The sequence below is a fragment of the Eptesicus fuscus genome, chromosome 15 (genome assembly GCF_027574615.1).
Source record: "Eptesicus fuscus isolate TK198812 chromosome 15, DD_ASM_mEF_20220401, whole genome shotgun sequence".
Lineage (NCBI taxonomy): Eukaryota > Metazoa > Chordata > Mammalia > Chiroptera > Vespertilionidae > Eptesicus > Eptesicus fuscus.
The window spans coordinates 854,247-877,721 of record NC_072487.1 but is presented as its reverse complement, the minus strand read 5'-3'; the positions used below and the strand labels follow the sequence as shown (position 1 = coordinate 877,721).

Sequence of the window (23,475 nt, the reverse complement as noted above, 5' to 3'; positions counted from 1 at the left end):
CGGAAAGATGTGGAGATGGGACCCTACTTGCCCACCTTATTTCTCCATCAGGGCTGCCATCGATAGGCCAGCTGGGAGAAGGTGCCCACCTGCGGCAAAGCACCACACTCCACGTGGCCAGGCGTAGCTTGTTGGAACCCACAAATTTGGGGGGGGTGTCGGGTGGAGGTGCCCACACATATGGTGGAGGGAGGAAGCCCGGTCGCTGTGGGAACCACGTGCGGGCCTGTGAGTCCTGCAGTTTCAGCAAATGGTACCATCCCCTGCCATGGTGCCTCGCCTCACTGCTCACAGGCCTGCCTGCAGGTCTGGCCATGGAGCAGGCAGGACAAGCGCCTGGGTCCTGGGGCCCGCACAGGCCCTGCCCCAGATGCGCCTGGGAAAGTGAAGTTCTGAGTTGGGAAAGTCAAGTCTGCCCCACCACATGGGCAGCTCCTCCGAGTTTCTCTCCACAGCCTTGGGGTCCATATGTTGTCAGTCCTGGTGCAGAGATCTGTGGGGAGCTGGTGGGGTTCTGACATGCCCCTCTCTTCCCCTCTGCAGTGGCCCTGGCGGGGGTGCTTCCTGATGCCAAGTGCGTGACTGAGCAAGGAAAGGGAGGGGTTGATCAGACCTTTTTGGCAGAGGGTAAGCAAGCCCTGCTCGTGTGCTCACGGAACGCGCACGGGAGGCAGTGTGTGCAGGAGGCGAGGCGCACAGCCACAGCCTGCAGAGAGCAGGGGGCCAGGGAGGAGAGACAGAGAGCAGAGCCATTGCGTGGCGTCCCCTCGGCAGAGGAGGTGGGAAGACTGGTTTTGCAGACGAGCTGGCGCGGCCTGTGGTGTGGCTGCGGCGGGTGGGAGGTGCTTTGGATGGATGTGTGCAAAGCCAACGCTTCCCTGCCACGGCCTTCAGAGGAGCCGAGGCTCTGAGAGGCGCCCCCAGGCGTGGCAGCCATGCGGGGGCAGCGGCCTCCTGTGTCCTGGCAGCCCGCCCGGCCCCTTCGCCTCACACCCACCTGAATCAGTCGGGGCTGTCTCCACAGCTAGTCCCTCCTGCTTCTCCAGGTGTGGGTCCCTGCGGAGGCGGCCATTGTCAGTAAAGACGGCGGAGGCTCCTTGAGTGCGTGGTAGCTTGTGGGGGAGGCTGCCCTGCAAGGGTGGGAGGTGCCAAGCAGGACTCCCGGGGTCACGTCCCTGGCTCCTTGACAGCTTTCAAGTGGGGGCAACATACCACCCTGTCCATGAGAGGTGGGGTGTCTAAAAAGGTGCAAACAGCGCTGGGGTCCTCTGGCCTTTAGCTTACCCGGCATAACTGCCCACACTCCCATGTAGCTGTCCAGGTCATCGTATCTGACACCAACTTAACGAGACCAAAATCTGAGTTCATTCCCCATGGTTGTCATAGAAATTAACAGCGGGGCTTATGACAACAGAAGTTTATTCTCTCAGTCCAGGAGGTCAGAGGCCACAAGCCGACGTGTCAGCAGGGTTGGCCTGCTCTGGCTGCAGGCTCTGTGGGCGTCCATCCCGTGCCTCCGCCAGCTCCTCGGCCATCCTGGTGGTGTGGACATGGCTGTCTGTGGCCTCCCCCTGGGTGTCTGCACCTCCAGCTCTCTCTCGTGAGGACACTGGTCCCCACGGCCTCCTCCTATTCACTTGATTATGTCTGCAAATTCACAGGTTCTAGGGATTAGCTTCTCAGCACGTTTTGAACAATTGAAACCCTCTGGTCTTCAAAATTCATATCCTTCCCACATACGAAATTTATTCACCCCATCCTAACCTAAAGTGTTAACCTAAAGTGTTAACCTGTTCCAGCTTCAACTCGAAGTCCCAGATCGAAGCTAACCCCTGAGTCAGGGATGGAGAGACTCAAGGGTCCACCCTGGGGTGAAGCTCCCAGTGCACACGGCCTCCGTCCAGGGCGGGCAGAGAGACTCCAAGAGGGAAGGTGTGGAAGGAATAAGCCCCGGGCCCTAGCAGGCCCTGTCCCGTGGGGGAAGGCGCACTGGGCATCAAGGCCCGAGAACAGGCCTGCGCTCCTGCGCTCCGTGCTCTGCGGCTCCAGGCCAGCTGTGGGCGGGGCCGTACCCTTGTGCTCTCTCCAGAACACTCTAACCTTTTGCAGTAAGGACAGGCTGGTAATTTTCTAAATCTGCATGTTCTGGTGCGTTTTGCTTACCAGTTCTTATTTCTCCTTTTACCGGGGGAAACTGGCTGCACCTTCCACAGGCACCGTTTAGACTTCCCCAGCCGACGTCACGTTCCTTGCTTAGCTTACTAGCTTTCCGAGCAGCACGCGCACACGGCTCAGCCAGGCTCGCTGCTTCTCCAGGGGCCTCGGCCGCCCCCCCGCCCCCAAGGCCCCTTTGACCCCATCACACCCCTCTCTACATGCACTTCCTGAGACCACGGAGCTGTCTCGGCCTCCCCACAATCCCACGATTGTAGTTCTGCCAAGCCGCGGGCAGCCGGGCCTTTTCCTGTCACGCTCAGAAGGCCCAGCCTCGGATCCCGCCTCCATGGCCACTTCCAGTCCAGGTGTTGGTCACAGCAGCGCCGCTCTCCTGGCAGCAAGCTGTATTCGCCTTCTCGGACAAGGTGGCACGGACACTAGCTTAAAGTCAGGAGCTATGCTCGTCCATTTCCTGTCCGGAACGAAGGTGCCGGCAGGCCTCTGCCCCTGCGGACGCTGTCCCCGCTCTGCCTCACGGTCCCCTCTCCTGTGCGCACCCACGGCTCAGGGCTGGGACTCGGCTGTGGGACTCCCGCACAGGTGGCACCCCGGCGGCACCCCGGCCGTCCCCCACCCAGGGCCTTCTTTGGGGGCCGCCTGGGGTGCTCAGCTGCAGTGAGTCCCTCGCTGGCCAAGCCCCAGCACAGTGCCTGTGGAGACGGGGCCAGTGAAGGTCCCTGAGCCAGGCAGGTGCCACACATCGTCCGGGCCGTGGAGACGGAGCAGGCGGCCGCTGATGGCCGATAAAACGCCCTGGCCCTGGCCCTGGCCCTGGCCCTGGCCCTGGGTGGTGGTGCGCAGCTCCGAGTCAGGGACGGCTGGTTCGTACACTCTGGGCGGTCCTTTGGGTGTGTGAGTGTCACCTCCAGGAAGAACAGGTGACCCTGTGAAGGAAGTCTGTGCGGAGTCAGCTCAGCACAGGTGTCCGCTTGAGGGGAGTTGCTCAGTTTTAAATAAAGCCCATTGACAGCCACAGGGACAGAATTTGCTCATGGCCAACCCTTCCCCCGCCCCAGTCTCCTCACATGAACGGGCAGGTGCCCACACACGTGTGTGTGCCCGGGGAAGGAGGACCCAGTCCTCTGCACAGAGCCCGTGACGTGGCCCTTCTGACGTTAGTGGTGAGGGCTCGTAGAGAAGCAGACCGCTGGGTGTGGGGGAGAGGGATGGGTGTGCGTGGGAGACGGAGAGTGTGCACATGTGTGTCATGGAGGGTGTGCGTGTGAGCCGGAGGGTGTGTATCATGGAAGATATGCGTGTGAGACAGAGGGTGTGCACGTGAGACATTGTGTATGTGAGTGATGGGGAGGGTGTGCTCATGAGACAGAGGGTGTACGTCATGGAAAGTATGAGTGTGAGACAGGGTGAGTGCGTGAGATGGCGGGTGTGCGCGTGAGATGGAGGGTGTACACATGTATGTCATGGGGGGGGTGTGCATGAGATGGTGCGTATGTGTGCGCGTGCACACAGAGAATCACGTAAGGAATTGGTTCCCAGGACTGTAGGGCCTGGCAGCCCCAGCTCCGCAGGGGGGCAGCTGTGGGCACTCTGGGGAGAGTCCATGTTGTAGTTCTAGTCCGAAGGCCAACTGGGGGCAGAATTCTCTTTCTGAGAGTTCTGGGTTTTTTTGTTTGTTTTTGTTTTTTAAGGCCATCGGCTGATGGGTGAGGCCCACTCACAGTGGAGGGTCCTCTGCCTTCCTCACAGTTGGCTAATTTCAGTGTCAGTCTCCTCGAAAGATCCCGGACATCTAGGCTGGTGTCTGAGCAAATACCTGGATGCCGGGCCGGCTCAGCGGCACTGAACCCACCGCCCGGCGTCGGGTGTCAGTGCGCTGCCCAGAGGCGAGGTTGCGTGCGTGCGTGGAGACTTCCAGTGCCTCTCCAGGTAAATGGAGCGAGTCAGTGTGGTTTCCTCAGGAGGTGGCCCTCACGCTGCCATCGTGCTTCGTGTTGCCTGTTTGCCGGGAGTTGTGCTCTGTGGGGCCGGGCCTGTTCTCCAGCAGCTCCCTGGTGCTGACTCCGGCATCCGCCTCCCGGGCCCTTCTGCGGAGCCTGCGCCGGTCCACCTGCTGGAGGTCGTGGTGGGAAGCCTTTGTCAATGGAGCTGTACGTGAGGACCCCCCCCCCCCCCCGCCGCGGCTTTTCTTTGCCCTGCTTTAATCCCCTTCATTTAATAGTGCACGTTGCTGTGTGCCTGCATGGATCTTGGAATCGGGTCTGCACTGGGTGCATGGATGCCATCCCAAGGCCCCTCCGTTCCCGCGGAGAGGCCCGTGCACTGGGGGAGGACCGAGCAAGCTGGGGGCCTTGTGCCGGGCCCAGGTGCAGCGGCATTGCCTGGGGCACCAGATCTTTGCCGATCTACAGGGAGGCCACTTGGAGCGACGGGGGAGGGGAGGGGAGATAGTGTGTCTAGGGGTCAGTTACGTCCCCAGGGGACCTTGGCTCTGTCTGGAGACAGTTTCCGTTGCTTCCACAGGGGAGGGGCTGCATTTGGTGGGCAGGGGTCAGGGAACATCCTTCAGCGTGAAGGTGACCCCAGGATGTCGCAGAGTCTGGGGCCAAGGGACAGGTTCTGTTATGTGGTGCACACGCGGCCTCTCCCTGCAGGACATCTGAATCCTCAAGGCAATCTGGAGGCGGGAACTATTTTTTAACAGGTTCATCGAGATAATTTACATCCTTACAACTCACCCACTTTAAGTGTACAAGTCAGTGGGCTTCAGTATATTCACAGGTTGTGCACCATCACCAATCAGCTTTAGAGCATTTCATCATTCCAGAAAGAAGCCCCATTAGCAGACACTGTCCACCCCCGCAAACCGATCTCCCCTACCCCCTACAACCATTCATCTACTTTCCATTTCTGGATTTGCCTCTGCTGGACATTTCATTTATGCGGAATCATACAATACATGATCCTCTTGTGTCTGGATTATTTCCCTCATGATAATGTTTTCATTTGGGTTGCGGCATTATGTCAATTGTATGAATGTTTTAAAATGTTTTTATTGATTTTAGAGAGAGGCAGGGGGAGAGAGAGAGAAAGATTGATCGGTTGGCTCCTGCATGCATCCCAACTGGGGATTGAACCCGAGTCTTGGCCTGTGCCCTGACCTGGAATCAAACTGCACAGGATGACGCTTAACCACCTGAGCCACACTGGCCCGGGCCCACATATGCTTATCTGTTCTTCAGTCTGTGCTTTCATTTCTCGGGGTGCAGCCAAGGAGCAGCATTGCCAGGGCAGGTGGTAATTGCTGAGCTGTTCCCACAGGTTACACCACTGTAATCCATTTTACAGATGAAGAAATCAAGGGTCAGAGCCCTTCCCTGTTCACCCCTCACCCTGCCTGGGGCCCCTGCTCCCCTGCAGGCAGCCACGCTTGGCCTGACTGCGCTGAGCCCCCCAAGCCCCAGGGGTGGCAGGGCCAGCTGGGCAGGCTGATCACACCTGCCTTCCTCCCGGCAGATCAATCAGAACGTGGAGCTTCAGCGGGGCCGCCTCCGGGATGACATCAAGGAGTACAAGTTCCGGGAGGCCCGCCTGCTGCAGGACTACTCGGAGCTGGAGGAGGAGAACATCAGCCTGCAGAAGCAGGTGTCTGTGCTCAGGCAGAACCAGGCAAGTGGCTGGCCGGGTAAGCTCTGGGCCGCGACCCTCACACCCCCTCACTCTGCCACTTTGCGTTGTTGGAAGGCCACACACTAATGCTGACAGGAAGTGTGGGGCAGGGTCTGGCCCCCCGACGACCGTAAGAACAGGGCCTCTGGCTTCAGTGTTGGCTGAGCACGGCCTGGCCGCGGCCTCCTGGCCAGCAGAAATGGGGGATGCAGGTGCTGATGAAGAGGTGACACCAAAAATACTCAGAGGCTGGGCATCCAGCTTAGCCAGTCCCCTCCGAGGTGCTGGCAGGAAGCCCCATGTTCCCATGCCCTGGGGTGCCCGGGAGGTGTTGGCCTGCGCATCCCTCCTGCTGTGTCAGGTGCCAGCCCTGTGATCCTTTGTGGTCCTGGCCTCAAGGGACCCTCTGGGTGAAGCCAGGGCCTGCCTTGAGGAGCAGTGGGGATGTTCGAGCCATCATCTGTCCTCGGTAACTCAGCAATGGGTGAGATGAGGAGGCTCATCTTCCCCTGTGACCGGCCAACCAGGTGGTCCTGGCCCGAGGGTCTCAGTGCTATCCCTGGCTCCTGCTTCTCTCACAGGCACAGCTCCACAGTGGGCACGGAGGGGCCTCCTCCCCGGTGGGAACTGCAGAGGGGGTGTGGGCCATGTGCTTATCCCAACAACAGAACCTCCGTGTTTGCCAAAGCCAGCAGAGAGCACACTGCTCCCCAAGCACGCAGCACGGAGCTCCGCCTCCAGTCGCACAAGGGCCCAGGAGAGGGAGACCTCGCCTCCGGCCTGGGCGGCCTGTGGCGGAGTCCAGCTCCATCCTAGGAACTGCCCTCTGGGCTTTGGCCATCTGAGATGCGCCCACTACTGCCTCTCAGTGGGTTCCTTCTGTTTCTCACAATTCTTGCAGAATAACTAGCAGTGTTTTGTTGAGTTACGCATAGACCCTGATCTCCCACCCCCCACGTCAAGCACAGGTTTCTGCCTGCTCCTTCCTCGTCCATCTGCACGTGCAGTTTCAGTAGGATCCTGCCTCCTCCTCCCCGGGCTGTCTGCGGGTGTGCTGAGCAGCCGCGCACATCCTGCCTCTGTGGGAACTGCGGACTCTTTGTTTGTGAAGTATCGTTGGGATTAATGGTCGCAGCACACATCCAGACATGTCTTTTCTGTACCTTAAACTGTTCGTGTTCAGTAGCTGCGTAGCACTCAACGTCAGTAGACACTTGGTGACCATTATGTCATCTGACACGTTGGCCTGGTGCGTGTGTTTAGATTCCCACGGGGTCTCCGCCCCGAGCCCTGGCTGGTGCTCTGCACACGCCGTGTGCACACTGTCCTGGGTGCTTCCTCCCCATCACTGGGCTGAGGCAGGGGTTGGCTCTTTCCCAGGTGGAGTTTGAGGGTCTCAAGCATGAGATCAAGCGTCTGGAGGAGGAGACCGAGTACCTCAACAGCCAGCTGGAGGACGCCATCCGGCTCAAGGAGATCTCGGAGCGGCAGCTGGAGGAGGCGCTGGAGACGCTGAAGACGGAGCGGGAGCAGAAGAACAGCCTGCGCAAGGAGCTGTCGCACTACATGAGCATCAACGACTCCCTCTACACCAGCCACCTGCACGTTTCTCTGGACGGCCTCAAGCTCAGCGAGGACGCCGAGGCCCTGGCTAATGGCTTTGAGCACGGCTGCCTGGCTAAGCTGCCCCTGGACAACAAGACCTCCACGCCCACCAAGGACGGCCTGGCCCCGCCCTGTCCCGGCCTCGTGTCCGACCTCCTCAGTGAGCTCAACCTCTCGGAGGTCCAGAAGCTGACGCAGCAGCTGGTGCAGGTGAGCAGGTGGTTGGGCAGGTCGACAGGCGTTGCAGGTGAGGGTCCACCTCCCTCTGCCCCCCACCGTATTTCACCTTGGCGTAAGTGGAGCTGCAGCGTTACGGGTGAAAGGTACCCGGAGGAGTGGGTTCCTGGTTGAGGCTGAATTCTGCATGCTGGCCGAGGCATTCTCGTGTGCCCTGCAGTGCACATGCAGTCTTCCTCTCTGTCCTGTGGGCATGTCTCAGGGTTTCCTCCCTGACCGAACAGAACCCCAGTGTCTGTATCCTGCAGTTTGCCCATGTCTCTGAGGGACCCGCGTGGCCCCCCAAGCCTCAGCAGGGGAGGACCAGCAGTGGCCCCACACATGGCACCCCATCTAGGCATGTTACTGAACTCAAGGGGTCTGCACTTGGGGTGCTCGAGAACGAGATGTGGTTGTTACAAGGTAGTTTTATTTATTTGCAGCAAGTAAAGGGGATTCATAGCCACAGCGCTGCCTGCGGGAAGGGGGCTCAGCCATTGCTATGCACACTGTTTGCCAAGTCCACCTGGTATTTTCTTCGCAGATATTGGTCAGGTTGAGTGCCTGTCAAGCTCATCCTGTTCACAGGTGCTTCTGCAAAACACTGTGCTACACTTAACACTTAGCACAACAGCATTTAGTAAGACGGCCCAGGCCTGGAGACCCTTGTCCCGTCTCAGTCCCAGGCCAGCAGCGTGACGGGGCTGTTGACGGGCCCTCTGTGCCTTTGCAGGTGGAGCGGGAGAAGGCGGGCCTGCTAGCCACGCTGCAGGATGCACAGAAGCAGCTGGAGCAGGCTCGAGGGGCCCTGTCGGCGCAGCGGGAGGAGGTGAGCCGCCTCACCGAGAGCCTGAGCGCTCTGCAGCGCCTGCAGGCTGGCAAGGAGCGACGCACGGCCCTGGACAGCGAGAAGGAGCGCGACAGCCATGAGGATGGCGACTACTACGAGGTGGACATCAATGGGCCTGAGATCCTGGCCTGCAAGTACCGTGTGGCCCTGGCAGAGGCAGGTGAGCTCCGGGAGCAGCTGAAGGCCCTGCGCAGCGCACACGAGGCCAGCGAGGCCCGGCACGCTGAGGAGAAGGGCCGCCACGAGGCCGAGAGCCAGGCGCTCGCCGAGAAGGTGTCTCTGCTGGAGAAGGCCAGCGGCCAGGACCGCGAGCTGCTGGCCCGGCTGCAGACAGAGCTGAAGAAGGTCAGTGACGTCGCGGGTGAGACTCAGGGCAGCCTGAGTGTGGCCCAGGATGAGCTGGTGACCTTTAGCGAGGAGCTGGCCAGCCTCTACCACCACGTGTGCATGTGCAACAACGAGACGCCCACCCGTGTCGTGCTGGACTACTACCGTGAGGGCCCAGCTGGCGCAGGCCACTGCAGTCCCGAAGCCCACGGACACCGCTCACCAGTCCTGCCCAAGGGGCCGCTGGCTGCAGAGGGCGGGGCTGGGGACAGCAGCCTCTCACTGCCCTCACCCCTGAGTGACCCTCGCCGGGAGCCCATGAACATCTACAACCTGATTGCCATCATCCGTGACCAGATCAGGCACCTGCAGGCGGCCGTGGACCGCACCACGGAGCTGTCGCGGCAGCGCCTGGCCTCCCAGGAGCTGGGCCCCGGCACAGACAAGGACCGGGAGGCGCTCATGGAGGAGATCCTCAAGCTCAAGTCTCTGCTCAGCACCAAGCGGGAGCAGATCACCACCCTGCGCACCGTGCTCAAGGCCAACAAGCAGGTGCGTGCTGCGCTCGGCCACCGGCGGGCGGGCCCGTTGGCAGGCTCCTCGCCCTCCCTGCCCCCAGGCCTGCATCTCACAGGTCAGCCCAGGCCTCAGGCTACGGATTGTGTTGGTTGTGCTACTGAAGGTGGGAGAGCCTCGACTCAGTGCCATGGGGAGGAGCTGGGTGCTGAGGGGCCAGACAGGTTGGGGTCTTGGCTGTGGCACTCGGTGAAATAGCGGATGCCTCACCCACCCACCCACCTGTGTCTCTGTGACCCCCAGACAGCCGAGGTGGCCCTTGCCAACCTGAAGAGCAAGTACGAGAACGAGAAAGCCATGGTGACCGAGACTATGATGAAGCTGCGCAACGAACTCAAGGCCCTTAAGGAGGACGCAGCCACCTTCTCCTCGTTGCGCGCCATGTTCGCCACCAGGTAACACTGCTCCCCGGGGACGTGCCATTCCTGGGTTTGCGAACACCCAGAGGGCATAGTGTGTGTTCACATGTCGGATGAGGAAGCTGAAGGCAAAGGCTGAAGAGGACAGGTCCCTGTGGCGGGGCTGCTGGTTATGCAATGTAGATTAGGGCCAGTAACTGACAAACGAGGAGTTGGCCCCCAAAATTTGGCTGGAAATTTGTGGATTAAGAATCAAGGCCTTTCTCAGCCCATCCCCCCTCCTTCCAATGCCCCCTGTCTGACCCTGACCGTCAGAGATTTGGGGCTGGGGAGGGTCTCGGGAAGTTCACGGCTTCCTGGTGTTGCTGCCATCCAGAGCGGCATGGCGCCATCTGCTGCCAGTTTCAGGAGGCCCTGGGCAGTGGCCGGAGCCCCTAGATGGTCCAGGCGCGTCCTCTGGGTCAGGAGGCGGAGGCTCCCTGCGTTAGGGGTTGTCAGTGAGCTCGGGGCCTGCTTTTCCTCCCCCTGGGGTGCTGGGTGACCCCGCTGTTCAGAGGGGAGGGTGAAGACAAGGAAGTGTCCTCCTGGGCAGAGGTGGGCAGGATGGGAGTCACTCAGCACTGGCATGTGGACACTCGCTTCCTCACCTGTTCACAAGCCTGCCTTCTCGGAGCTGAGATGGCACATGCTCCCCTCTGGGCGAGAGCTACAACTCACTGGTGGCCTGGGCTCTGGCAAAGGAGAGCGTGGAGGTGGCCCTACTGCCCAGGCCACTCCCTCCTTGGGGACAGACCCGAGTGTGCACCTCCCCCAGCTCCATGTGCAGGTGGGCAGACCCAGAGGGGCTGCTCGCTCACCCACATGCGCCCTCCCAGGCTCGGGTTGGCCATTGGGTGCAGATTTCCCGAGCACCTCCTGTGTGCACGTGCTCGCCTGGGAACGAGCCACGTCCCTTCCTTGGCCAGGTGACATCTTGCCTCTAACCAGCTTCCCCGGGTTACCTGAAGGCCTTGAAAGGCACCCTTGCCCTGTCAGTGAAGACCAGCTTCATGGAGTCCCCCCAAAGGAAGCCAGCTACCGAGGGCAGGTCCTCTTCTCCCAGCCTGATGAGCAGTGTCCACGTCCCTCCCGGGGCCTTCAGTCACACTCGCATCTCGATGTCCCCACAGGTGTGACGAATACATCACACAGCTGGACGAGATGCAGCGGCAGCTGGCGGCCGCCGAGGATGAGAAGAAGACGCTCAACTCCCTGCTGCGCATGGCCATCCAGCAGAAGCTGGCGCTGACCCAGCGGTTGGAGCTGCTGGAGCTGGACCACGAGCAGACCCGGCGGGGCCGTACCAAGGCCGCCCCCAAAGTCAAGTCCAGCACCCCAAGCGTAAGTCACACCTGTGCCAGTGCCAGCGACAGGACCGAGGGCGCCGGGCTCACTGCCCAGGTGCTCTGCGGCGAGAAGTATAACGTTTGCTGCGATTAGGCCTCCGGGCCACCCACCGCAGCTCCCCGTCGCCGCCACTGTCTGCTTCGTCTCCACTAACCCACAGCCGCGGGACCGCACGCGGGGCTGGTCTTCCCGGGACTAACGCGGAGGGAAGGGGTTAGCTGAGATGGTGCTTCCTCCACCTGGACAGTGCAGCTGGGCATCTGCAGCTCGCCCTACGACCCCCTTCATGGCAGCGGCTGTCCTGTGGGAAGGGGGGGGGGTCAAGGTGGGGTCAGAGCCAGGAGTTCTTGAAAAACGGTGGCTTTCCACGGCCCGGGTGCCATCAGCTGCGATGAAATGTGCACGTGTCTAGGGCAGCTGTGCTGCCCGGCACCTGGGAGCATGTCAGAGGTTCTGAGAGTTCCGGCTGCTGCCTCTGAACAGAATTACTTCGCAGCTTGTGCACCTTCTCACTGCAAACCCTATTCGGGACTACAGGACCGACTTCCCCCCCCAGAGAAAGCGCAGCCCTGAGCCCCGAGTCCTCCAGCCCAGGCGTGTGTGTGCGCCGAGCACCAGCCCCGCGCAGCAGAGGCACGTCTGGCCACACCGAGATCAGCTCAAACCTCAGCTCCTCTTTCTGAGATGGGCACACTGGTCTGGTGGCCTGCGAGGTAACACATCAGCAGGCCCGAAGCCTGGGGTTTTCCCTGAGAAAATCTTCCCAAGTGCCTGACCAGAGTCCCTTCCTTGGGGGAAGCCCATCCTTTTGTATCAGGGTGTCCCCAGCTTTCCATAATCAGGCCTCCCTCCCAGGGGGCTTTAGACCCTAAGAAACAGTGTTCTGGAAACCCCCAGCCCAGCCCAGCCCAGCGTGGGAAAGGAGACTGGGTGGGCCCCGGGCCAGCCGGTCCGAGGACTCGCTGAGGAGGGCGTGGTTCTCCTGGGTCACTGTCGTTGCCGGGTGGCGGCAGGCAGGAGCGGGAGCTGCCTCCACACCAGAGCTTGGCCACGTTCGGAAGCAGAACCTTTCTCAGTATTTTTCTCCCTTTCACCCCACGGGGCCTCTCCCTGAAGGGCGCTCTGTGGCTCACACAGCTGCCGGCCCCAACTCCTCTTCCCCTGGGTCCCCTCGTGTGTCTCAGTTCCCGCCCGACTCCAGATGCTGCACAGACCACCCTGGGCTCTGCCAGCCACGGGAGTGGAGAGATGCGGGCTGGGCACCTGACCCCTCTGTGTGCCTGTCCCTGGCTCTGGGTGGCTTTGCTGAGGGGATGGCGGTTTGGGATTCCCCTCCCACTAGAGAAGGGTCAGGCCCTCCACCTTATGCAAGCAGGATGCTGGGGCTAGGGCTCCACAGCTGCTCTGCCCCCTCGCGGAGCCCGGCGCACAGCTTCCCTCCGTACTGGTAAGGAATCTTCACGAAGCACTTGGAGCTGGCGGCTTCCCTAACACGCGCAGGTCTTCTCTGCTGCTGACTAACGCACCTGCGCACTCAGCTCGGCGAGAGCTTCAGTTGTCCGACAAGTGACTGGTTCTAACGCTGTCTTGTTTTCTCCCGTTTCCAGCTGTAGATTAGCTGCCGGGAGAACTCGGCCGCCGGCCCTGTCACTCTGCACCCCCTTCCCTCCCCCCCCGTGGGCCCACGCAGAGGAAGGAAGGGCGGCCTAAAGTCCACTTAGGAACGTTTTTGGATATGCCACTGCAGATAGCATTGCTGAGTGTTTAACGGCAGAGGGAAAAGCTTTCAAGGTCAGAAAGCTGCAGCCGCTGCTGGGAAGGGCTCTTGTACAAGCGCTTGAAGAACCTGCTGGGACCGGCCGCCAGGCTCACTTAGGAACCCGCTAGAAACGCCCACACGGGCTCCCTGTTACAGAAGCTCCTCATTGGATCAACTTGTGCACTTTTGATATTTTGATATTACACTTGCTTCCTTAGTCCCTTGCATAGAGATGGTCTCATGCTGTGGTCGCCTTGTCCTGGGGCGCGGGCTTAGCACCTGACGTGCTGTTGGACGTCAGCGTGTGGCACAGAGGTGTCCTCGTGTGCAGCTCTAGACTGCTCAAAGGCTCCGACCCGCAGGGAGCTCGGCTGAACACCCACGCTGCAGGCCAGCAGCCTTAGCTCATGTGGCATTGTGGCTCATGTTTGAAATTAACAGTTTCAAACGCCATGCTCGTTAAGAAATCCAGGGTGTTCCGATTCTGGGGTTTTCATATTGTATTATTATTATTCTTAGGAATAGTTCAATGTAACAAGAAGAAAACTTGACCTTTGCTCTGGTTAAACAGTTATAGGCACTTGGAAAAAAAAAAGATAAATTATTGAATGAGTAGTATTACCTACAAATTCCAGAATTTTCTGGGTTTTAGGATGTCGTGAAGCATGACTGATTAACAGAATTTTATACAACTGTACCAGTAAAATTCCAAATTGGAATTGTTTTGTTACTCTGGTTTTGTGCCAAATTGTGGTACACTTAGAAAATTCTACAGTCGTCAAATTTTAGGGTGTTCTGTTTCAACACCTTTTTCTTAGTAATCATTGCCAGTAGTGCCTTCATCAGTTAAGGGAGGTGTCCCAGCCTAGTTTATTCTCTAAAATGGACAGTGAAGAGCTAGTTGGGAATGTTGGAGGCCATTGTGGACTAACAGGTGTGAAACGGGGTACACTTCACACCTGGACCTGGGCATCTTCGTGGAGGGAAAGAAAACAGCAATTGTACAAAATTCTGTCAGTCAGTGATTCTTTACTGTGCAGGTCCTTGCAAATTGAGGGGCTGAGCAATGAAAGTGGACACAAGCCTTGAGTGCTCTGGGAACCAAACGGACTTTATGGGACAAGCTAAGCAGGCGGTGTGAGGGACATGCCGTGTTTGTGAAGAGCCACGGGCAGCAAGGAAGCGGGGAGAGGGACTAGCCATAGTATTCTTCGCAAACGTGAGAAAAAGATGTCATATATTCTCTTGCTTGGTGTACCTAATCACTGTTAGCTTCAGGAAACAGAACTTGCTAAATAAAACTTCTTAGCAGACTGGTCTGCCCGTTTGCTGAGTGAGGCTGAGTGGTCATACTGGTACTCAGAGGACGAGCAGATGTCCTTTCTCCTCCAAATACAGGACAAAAGCTAACAAGTGGTAAGACAGAAAGGGTTCTGTTCCCTGGAATGAGCATTTCTTACTCCTCGTTGTAGGGACTCCCTTTGTACCTTCTGTTACAGTGCTGGTTCATAAGAAAGGTTACATTATGATAACTTCATCTATATGGGTATTTATTTGCAATGTCTGAGTACTGTATTTTTTTCTATGCATTGCCTAGTGTCAGAGTGGTGTTGTCTTTATTAAGATCGTATGCATGTCCTCCTGCCAAGGAACCTTTACGCAGACCCACACAGACAGACAACGGTGGCTTCAGATGCCGAGAAAATGAGGCGAGGGTGGAGAAGGAATGGGAAGGATAAGTCGGCCGTGATGTGGGACAGGCGTGGTGCGAAAGCCCTCCGAGCCGTGCACATAGGAACGGTGGGCCTGGGTGAAGGGTCACGTTGGTGGGACCAGTAAATAAAGAGTAAGACAAAGACAAAGCCAAGGCGTCTTGTGCTGCTTTGACCCCTGCCCTAGATGACTGGCCCCCAATGCACTGTCATCCAGCCCGGAAACGAAACCAGCCTCTCGGAAGTCCTGGTGGTGGGAGCTGGGAGCAACCTGCGGTAAACTGGGGAGTGGGGTGCTTCCCACTATGGGTGACTGTGTGAGCATCCCGAACGGTGGTAGGAGAGCACATTGCCTTCTCACCGTCCTGGCCAGAAAGCAGAGAGATCTGCATAGCACAGGACCCTTTGCTGGCCAGACTCTTGCTCACTGAGCCCAAGAATGACTAGATGCTGACAACAAGACTCACCTGTTTGTCATCACAAAACCCTATTCCTCTACAGAAATGTGCGTAAGGCATGTTGGCTCCATCCGGGACTGCTGTGTGAGGGCGGGGGACACGTCTTGGCAGAGGGAACAGGAAGTCCCTGGGATACTCTGCCACCCCGCTTCCAACAGCCTCAGTCAGGCCTGAGCAAGTCTGTCCCCGCCTCGGGAAGTGCATCCCTGGCATCTCCCGGGACCCTTCCCTCCCCTTGGGATCTCCCCGGGCCTCCTGGCCACTAGGGCCCCTGCCTCTGATGAGTCCCATCCCTCTTTAGTAGCTGTAGCTTGACACTATCTTCAGTTTGAAATTTTCTTTCAAAAGAGACTTGTTTTTCTAACTCGGACTGCCCTCTGCTGGCTGGCGTTCCCCAACAGCCCCGCAGAGGCCGCACTCCCCGAGGAGGAGCCCTCGGCCTGCCAGGCGGAGCCGTCCTGTCCGGGCGTCGGAGTGATGAGCACAAGCACAGGTGCCAAGACCTTCCCTGCCGCAGTGTGCTCTGGGTCCTGCGCATTGCAGGGTTGGAGAGGCAGGCTCCCTTCCAATAGGGAACGTCTCCCTTCCCACCACCTCCTCCCTCTCCGTGGGCAGTGCTCCGCCCCACCTCCCACAGCAGGTTCCCAGTTTGGAGCTGGAGACAGCAGTGCCAGTTGGGAGCCAGCCCTTGGGTTGCATTACCCTCTTTTAGTAGCTGGCTGACTCTGGCAGACAACCTCTGGGAGCCTCCGTTTCTCCGCTAGCGGTTGGGGACTGTGGTTCTTTGCTCAGAGGTGGTGAGGTGTCAAGCCCTAGGCATGCAGCAGATGCTCAGTGGATGGGTGTTGCTAATATGGTTCTTGCTGCATCATCATCCTTACCAAGTTCTGGGGTGCCAGGCCATGCAGCTGGGCCTTTGTCCACTGGGGCATGTTATTTTAACTCAGCTTTTTACCAAAGCATAGTTTGCCTTTAGGAAAGTGCACATCCTAATGTACAGACCAGATATGCACCAAAGCAACAGCTGTGTGACCAACAGCCACCAAGTTCCTAGGTAGCCTCTGCTGGCCCGGGGGAGTGCTGGGAGAAGAGGCATGCCAGCATTCTGTCACCTGCCATGGGTTCTGTTGGGGATGGGCTGCCATCGGGTTTGCCTCTGTGCTCAACATTCAGGTGTGTCCAAACACGGTTGAGCTATAAGGTCCGTGTATTGTCACTTTGTCAGATTGCTTGTGGACAAGCACATTAGCTCTTGGGAGTTCACCGTGTTCATCCATGAGCCTGTAAGACCAGGACCCTGGGGTGAAGGCCTGCCCCCTCCCGTGGAGCCCCTCCCCCTAATCAGGAAGCGGCATCTCCACGGTCGCTCACTCACAGGTACTGTGAGCACACCCTGACGTGGGCCTCCCAGGAAGTGACAACAGCACTAACTTAGCACGTACACCAGGCTCCTTTGTGTTCCCCTCACTCTCAGGTAAAGGACCAGGGTTGGTTCTGTTTGCCTTAAAGTGTGTGTGAAGTTTAGCACATACATAACAGTGCACACGAGTTTCTCTTGGCTGGATTTTTGCAAACTGAATACACTGCAGCCAGCATCCAAATGAGAAGCGCATGAGGGCAGCCTCCCCCGCCCCCAGTCTTCATTCTCTGCACCCACTCTTCCTCCCTGAGTCTGTCAACACAGGTCATCTGTGCTATTTCTGTACTTTATATAAATAGAAGCATAAAATAGAGACCTAGAGCAGTGGTTCTCAACCTTCCTAATGCCGCGACCCTTTAATACAGTTCCTCATGTTGTGGTGACCCCCAACCACAAAATTATTTTCGTTGCTACTTCATAACTGTAATTTTGCTACTGTCGCGACCCACAGGTTGAGAACCGCTGCTATAGAGCCTAAGACCATCGGAAAACACAGATACTTGCATTACAATTCATAACAGTAGCAAAATTACAGTTATGAAGTAGCAACGAAAATAATTTTATGGTTGGGGGTCACCACAACATGAGGAACTGTATTAAAGGGTCGCAGCATTAAAAAGATTGAACTATGGCCGAAACCGGTTTGGCTCAGTGGATAGAGCGTCGGCCTGCGGACTCAAGGGTCCCGGGTTCGATTCCGGTCAAAGGCATGTACCTTGGTTGCGGGCACATCCCCAGTAGTGGGTGTGCAGGAGGCAGCTGATCGATGTTTCTCTCTCATTGATGTTTCTAACTCTCTATCCCTCTCTCTTCCTCTCTGTAAAAACTCAATAAAATATATTTAAAAAAAAAGAAGATTGAACTATGCATTTAGAGGTGACTCATAGATTCAGCGATATCCTATATAATAAAAGCCTAATATGCTGAGTGTCTGAGTGTCATTTTCTAGGATAGACTATATGTTAAACCGCTAGGCCGTTCAACCAATCAAAGCGTAATATGCTAATGATAGGCTAAGGCCACTCAACCACTCACTATGACATGCACTGGCCACCAGGGGGCAGATGCTCCAACCAGTAGGTTAGCTTGCTGCCGGGGTCCTGCTGATCGGTGGGGTTCCTCGGCCTGGCCTGCGCCCTCGTAATCTGGGACCCCTCGGGGGATGTCGGAGAGCCAGTTTTGGCCCGATCCTGCAGGCCAGGCCAAGGGACCCCACTGTAGCACGAATTCGTGCACCAGGCCTCTAGTATTAACCTTTTGCACTCAGATGTCGAGTGTGACTTGACACGGTTAGCATTAGAATAAAGGAATGGAGAAAAAAGCAAGCGAGTGCAAAGGGTTAATATAAATCAGTTGGATGCAAAAGAATGGAAATATATATTCCCTGCAAACAGTAGCCAAAATAACAGGAATGGCTATACTAATAGACATTAAGACAAAGTTGTTAAGAGACAAAGGACACTGTGTAATGATTAAAAAAGTCAATTCACCAAGGAGATTTAATAATTACAAACATGTATGCACCAAACAACAGAGCCCAAAAATACAATAAGCAAAACTGCCAAAATTGAAGAAATAGTTCAACAATAGTCTTTAATACCCCATCTTTAAATACAGAACAAGACAAAATATCAATAGAATACTTCAACAGAACTATAAGCCAAGATTACTTGAACAGAACTGTAAGCCACGCCTAATACATTTATAGAACACTCCAATTGACAATAGAATACATATTCTTAAGTGCATACAGAACATTTTCCAGGATAGACTATATGTTAAACCACAAGACAAATCTCAAGGAATTAAAGAAAGTTAAACATTATTGTCCAATGACAATGGAAAAAAATTAGGAATAATGAAATGTAGGAAATTCATGAACATCCTATCTAATAAAAGAGTAATATGCAAATTGACCACCACTCCAACACAAGATGGCTGCCCCCATGTGGACACAAGATGGCCAGCAGGGGAGGGCAGTTGGGAGGGACCAGGCCTGCAAGGGAGGGCAGTTGTAGGTGATCAGGCCAGCAGGGGAGGGCAGTTGGGAGGGACCAGGCATGCAGGGGAGGGCAGTTAGGGGCAAACAGGCTGGCAGGGGAGCAGTTAGGCATCAATCAGGCTGGCAGCGGAGTGGTTAGGGGGTGATCAGGCTGGCAGGCAGAAGTGGTTAGGGGCAATCAGGAAGGCAGGCAGGCGAGCAGTTGGGAGCCAGCAGTCCTGGATTGTGAGAGGGATGTCTGACGGCCTGTTTAGGCCCGATCCTATTGGGATCGGGCCTAAACGTTCAGCCAGACATCCCTTGAAGGGTCCCAGATTGGAGAGGGTGCAGGCTGGGCTGAGGGACACACACCCCCATGCACGAATTTCGTGCACCGGGCCTCTAGTATGTAAATGAAATAATACACTTCTTAATAATGGACCAAAGAAGATAGCAAGAGGAAGGACAAGTAGCTCTCAAATCAACGATTAGCATGAAGAAAATGAAATAGGAAATGGGAGTGGGAGAGAAATAAAAATCAACAAAACCAAAAGTTATATCTTTGAAAAGATGAGCAAAAATGTTAAGTCCTTTACACACACACACCTACAAAATCAGAAATGAAAATGGAGAAATTATTACCAAATTGGGAAAAATATGAAGGATTACAAAAGAATACTGTGAATAATCACATACCAAAAAATTGGATAAACTACACACAAGCCAAGAAGAAAATAGAAAATACTAGACCAGAGGTAAATGAAATAGAAAACTCAATAGAGAAAACATAACCAAAAGTAGTTTCCTAGGAAAGTGACAAACCTTTAGCTAGACAAAAAGAGATGACTCACCCTGGCCGGTTTGGCTCAGTGGATAGAGCGTTGGCCTAGGGACTGAAGGGTCCCAGGTTTGATTCTGGTCAAGGGCACATGCCCAGGTTGGGGGCTCAATCCCCAATGGGGGGCATGCAGGAGGCAGCCGATCAATGATTCTCATTGATGTTTCTATCTCTCTCTCCCTCTCCCTTCTTCTCTGAAATAAATAAAAATACATTTAAAAAAAACAACAGATGACTCAAATTACTGTAAGCAGCAATGAGAATGGGACACTAATAACTTGACATGAAAAGATTATAACAATATTATAACAATGCCAACAATTTAGATAACTAATAAAGTGGCAAATCACTAGAATCACACCAACTACCCAAAGTGACTCCAAAGGAAATAGTCCTAATAGCTCTGTAACAAGAAACTGAATCAAAACTCTTCCACAGGACTTCTGGTTTCTGGGCCAACCTGTAAGGAGCTTGGAACTCATGTGCTGAGCGAACTGGAAAACCAGCAACTCTCCCTAGACCCGTCACAGAAGTGACACGGTGCACCACTGCCCGCCCTGCCAGCACTGGAGACAGGCACAGAGAATACAACTTACCAGAGTAGGTGTAGCCAGTGCCTGGGGAGGACAAACTTCTGCAGGCTCAGTGCACACAAGTGTGAACGGTAAAAACTCCTGGAGACGCTCACATTTCACACCTGAGTTTTCCCCCAGGAGCCCTACCAGGTCCCACAGCAAAGACTGGAGGGACATCTTCCAGCAACAGAAGGAAAGGAGCCATTTGGAAAACCCTGCAGCCTTGGTTCTTAATGAGATCCTCCCTCAGGACAAACTGCTTTCCACAGACTAATCTCCAAGTCCCCTCTGGCCATACTTCACCACCTAACAGATGAAAAGAAGAAAAAACTGTGATAACAGATCAGTCCCCATAGAGCACTTCCTCCCCCCACACTACCATTATATTAATAAAAGTTCCCTTTCCCCAGTACATCATGTCTGGCTTTCAACAAAAACTTAGGCATAATAAAATGAAAGAAAAGAAAAAAACAAACAAACGGAGATAAGCATTAGAACCAGCCTTAAATATGGCAAGAGTGTTGGGAGTACCAGACCAGAAATTTAAATGACAGATTGACATACTGAGGGCAGTGATGGAAAAGAGAGACAACGTGTAAGAACCAGGCACACTATAAGCAGAAAGATGGAATCTAAGAAAATAAAAAATGAAATTAAAAAACTAAGAAATAAAGCCTTTAGTTGGCTCATGAGTAGACTGGACACAGCTGAGGGAAGCGGCTAAGCTTGAGGGTATGTCAATAGAGACTTCCAAAACTGAAAATAAAAAAGACTGAGAAATGGAGAAGACTATCCAAGAACTGTGGGACAACTACAAACGGTGTAATAGGCGAGGGGAAATACCAGGAGGTGTGGGAAGAGAAGAATATTTGAAACAATAGTGACTGAGAATTTACCAAAATTGTCAGATCTAAGAAGCTCAGAGAACAAAATAAAACTACACCTCGGCAGATGATATTCCAACTGCAGACAATGAATCTGGAAGCCAGATGGGGAGACAAAGGCTTGCTTATAGCAAAGCAAAGATAAGAATGACATCTGACTTCTCCTCGAAGCCATGCAAGCAAGAAGAAAGGGGAGTGAAATATTTAAACTGGTGAGAGACAAAAACAACCCCTAGAATTCTGTAGCCTGTGAAGTTATTCTTGAAAGGTAAAGAATAGACTTGCTCAGACAAACAAAAATGGAGGGAATCTGTTGCCAGTAGACCTTCCTTGCAATAAATGTCAAAATAGTTTTTCAGAGAGAAGGAAAGTAATATAGATCAGAAACTCAGATCAATATAAAGGAAGGAAGAACATTAGAGAAGGAATAAAGGTAAAGAAAAAACTTTTATTGTTTCTTAATCTAATAGATAACAGTTTCTTCAAAATAATAATACCTATAATGCATTTAATAATTATAGATTATGGCCCTAACTGGTTTGGCTCAGTGGATAGAGTGTTGGCCTGTGGACTGAAGGGTCCCAGGTTCGATTCCAGTCAAGGGCATGTACCTTGGTTGTGGGCACATCCCCAATAGGAGGTTTGCAGGAGGCAGCTGATCAATGTTTCTCTCATCGATGTTTCTAGCTCTCTATCCCCCCGCCTCCTCTCTGTAAAAATCAATAAAAATATATTTAAAAAAATAATTATAGATTATGTATAACTGAAATGAATGACAGCAATGATACAAGGAATAGGAGGGGAGGATTAAGAATATTTTGTTTTAGGGTACTGCATTACCTGTGAAGTGGGATAGTGTTATTTGAAAATGGACTTCGTTAGTTGTGAATGTATTCTACAGACTCTATGGCAATCACTAAAAAAGAAAAAGACGTATAATTGATATTCGAAGAAAGGCAGAAGATAAAATTAGGAACAAAGAACAGGGCAGTAATCACTAAACATCAATGGTTTAAATACATCAATTAAAAGACATACTGTCAGAGTGGACCAATAAGCAAGATCCAAATATACGTATTTTCCGGCGTATAAGACGACTGGGCGTATAGAAGATTTTCCTGGGTTAAAAAGTCGTCTTATACGCCGGAAAATACGGTATGTTGTCTCAAAAAAAACACCCCCCCCATTTTAAATAAAAGACATATAACTTAAAAGTAAGACTATTCCATGCTAACACCAATCAAAAGAAAGTGGGTATAGCTATATTACTTTCAGAAGGAACAGAGCAAGAAAGTTATCAGGGATATAAAGAAGGGTATTACATAATGTAAAGGGGTTGATTCTCCAAGAAGACATAACACTCCTAATGTGGCTGCACTAATAGAGGATCACTGAGGCAAAAGCTGATAGAGCTGCAAAGAGAAATAGATGAATCCACTATTTTGGTTGGAGACTTGAACATCCCTCTTATCAGAAACAGATCGAAAAGTAAAACCGCAAGGACGTATTTGAACTCAACAGCACCATTGGTCAATTGGACACAACAGACAATTGCAGACTCTGCAGAATACAGTTCTCAAGCTCACATGGAACATTTCCCAAGATGGGCCACATTTTGGGCTCTAAAGTACACGTTAACAAATGTAAAAGAATAGAAATCATACAATGTCTGCTCTCAGACCACAGTGGAATTTAACTAGAAATCAGTAACAGAAAGACAAAATCCCGAAATACTTGTACATTAAGTAATACACTTCTAAATAACACATGGGTCAAAGAAAAAAATCTCAACAGAAATTTAAAAATAATTTGAAGTAAATAAAAATAAACCAAAATTAGTGTTATGCATTAAAGCAGTGATTTGAGGGAAATTTATATCATTTAATACATATTAGGAAAAATAATCTAAACCAATAATACAAGGTTCCCCTTTAGGAAACTAGGAAAAGAAGAGCACATTAAATCCAAAGTAAGCAGAGGAGGGCAATAAAAAAAAAATTAGAGCAGAACCAATAACATTTTAAATAAGAAATCAATAGAGAAAAATCAACAAACTAAAAGCTGGTTCTCTGAAAAGATCAATAAAATGTATAAGCTTGTAATCAGGTTTAAAAGTTGTTGAAATAAGAAATAAAAGGGTATCACCACAGATCCCATGGACATCAAAAGGCTAATAGAGGAATACTATAAACCACGCCCACAAAATCATCACCTTCCGGAAACAGCACTGGGCTGAGAAGGGCTCACTGGTCAGTGCTCCGCAGCATTTAGGGACCCGATTGCACCCCTTACCTGCAGCTCTTAGAAGACGACAGAGAACAGACTTCAGGAGCACTGCAGAGCGACGGGGCTGCAGACGGTGGGCCTGGCAACCGCCACCCGTCACCGGAGGGCGGACGGTCCGGTACCACTGGGCTCTGCGGGTAAAGCCGGGAACCAGACACAGGCCCCGCCACCTCCCGGGGAGCCTGCGCCCCGGCTCTCCGCCCCTGGGCGAGCTACAGTCCCAGCTTCCGGCCCCCCCAGTCCCGGCCCCCCCAGTCCCGGCCCCGCCCCCGGCGCGCTGCAGCCCCTGCTTCCTGCCCCCGGGCCCGCCCCCGGGCGCCTGGGCCCCGCCCCCGGCGCGCTGCGGCCCCTGCTTCCGGCGCCCAGACGTAGACGTCACTTCCGGTTTTTCCCAGGCGG

The 23,475-nt window shown here is 54.1% G+C and overlaps 1 protein-coding gene and 1 long non-coding RNA gene across 6 annotated transcripts in view; one reads left to right on the top strand and one right to left on the bottom strand.

Annotated features, from left to right (window-relative positions):
* BICD2 (BICD cargo adaptor 2) overlaps positions 1–14,784 on the top strand; it is a 53,318-nt gene extending 38,534 nt beyond the window's left edge. For 2 of the 4 annotated variants that reach the window (XM_054727711.1, XM_008156867.3), the window contains 6 exons: positions 5,692–5,844; positions 7,225–7,659; positions 8,399–9,394; positions 9,662–9,813; positions 10,947–11,157; positions 12,771–14,784. In XM_054727711.1, coding sequence (XP_054583686.1) covers positions 5,692–5,844; positions 7,225–7,659; positions 8,399–9,394; positions 9,662–9,813; positions 10,947–11,157; positions 12,771–12,776 — 1,953 coding nt within the window. In that variant the 3' untranslated portion in view covers positions 12,777–14,784. Of the gene's footprint in view, positions 1–5,691; positions 5,845–7,224; positions 7,660–8,398; positions 9,395–9,661; positions 9,814–10,946; positions 11,431–12,770 lie in introns of those variants that run through there. The other 2 variants (XM_054727710.1, XM_054727713.1) reach the window with 2 other exon arrangements.
* Positions 1,412–23,294, bottom strand: LOC129151772 (uncharacterized). 2 transcript variants are annotated; one of them, XR_008558408.1, is made up of 4 exons: positions 23,083–23,294; positions 19,928–20,212; positions 3,992–4,288; positions 1,412–1,647 (listed from the first exon to the last, which is right to left on the bottom strand). It is a non-coding gene; the product is annotated as an uncharacterized LOC129151772 (long non-coding RNA). The 2 variants fall into 2 exon arrangements; XR_008558407.1 differs by lacking the exon at positions 19,928–20,212.
* Positions 23,295–23,475: the final 181 nt, after the last annotated feature.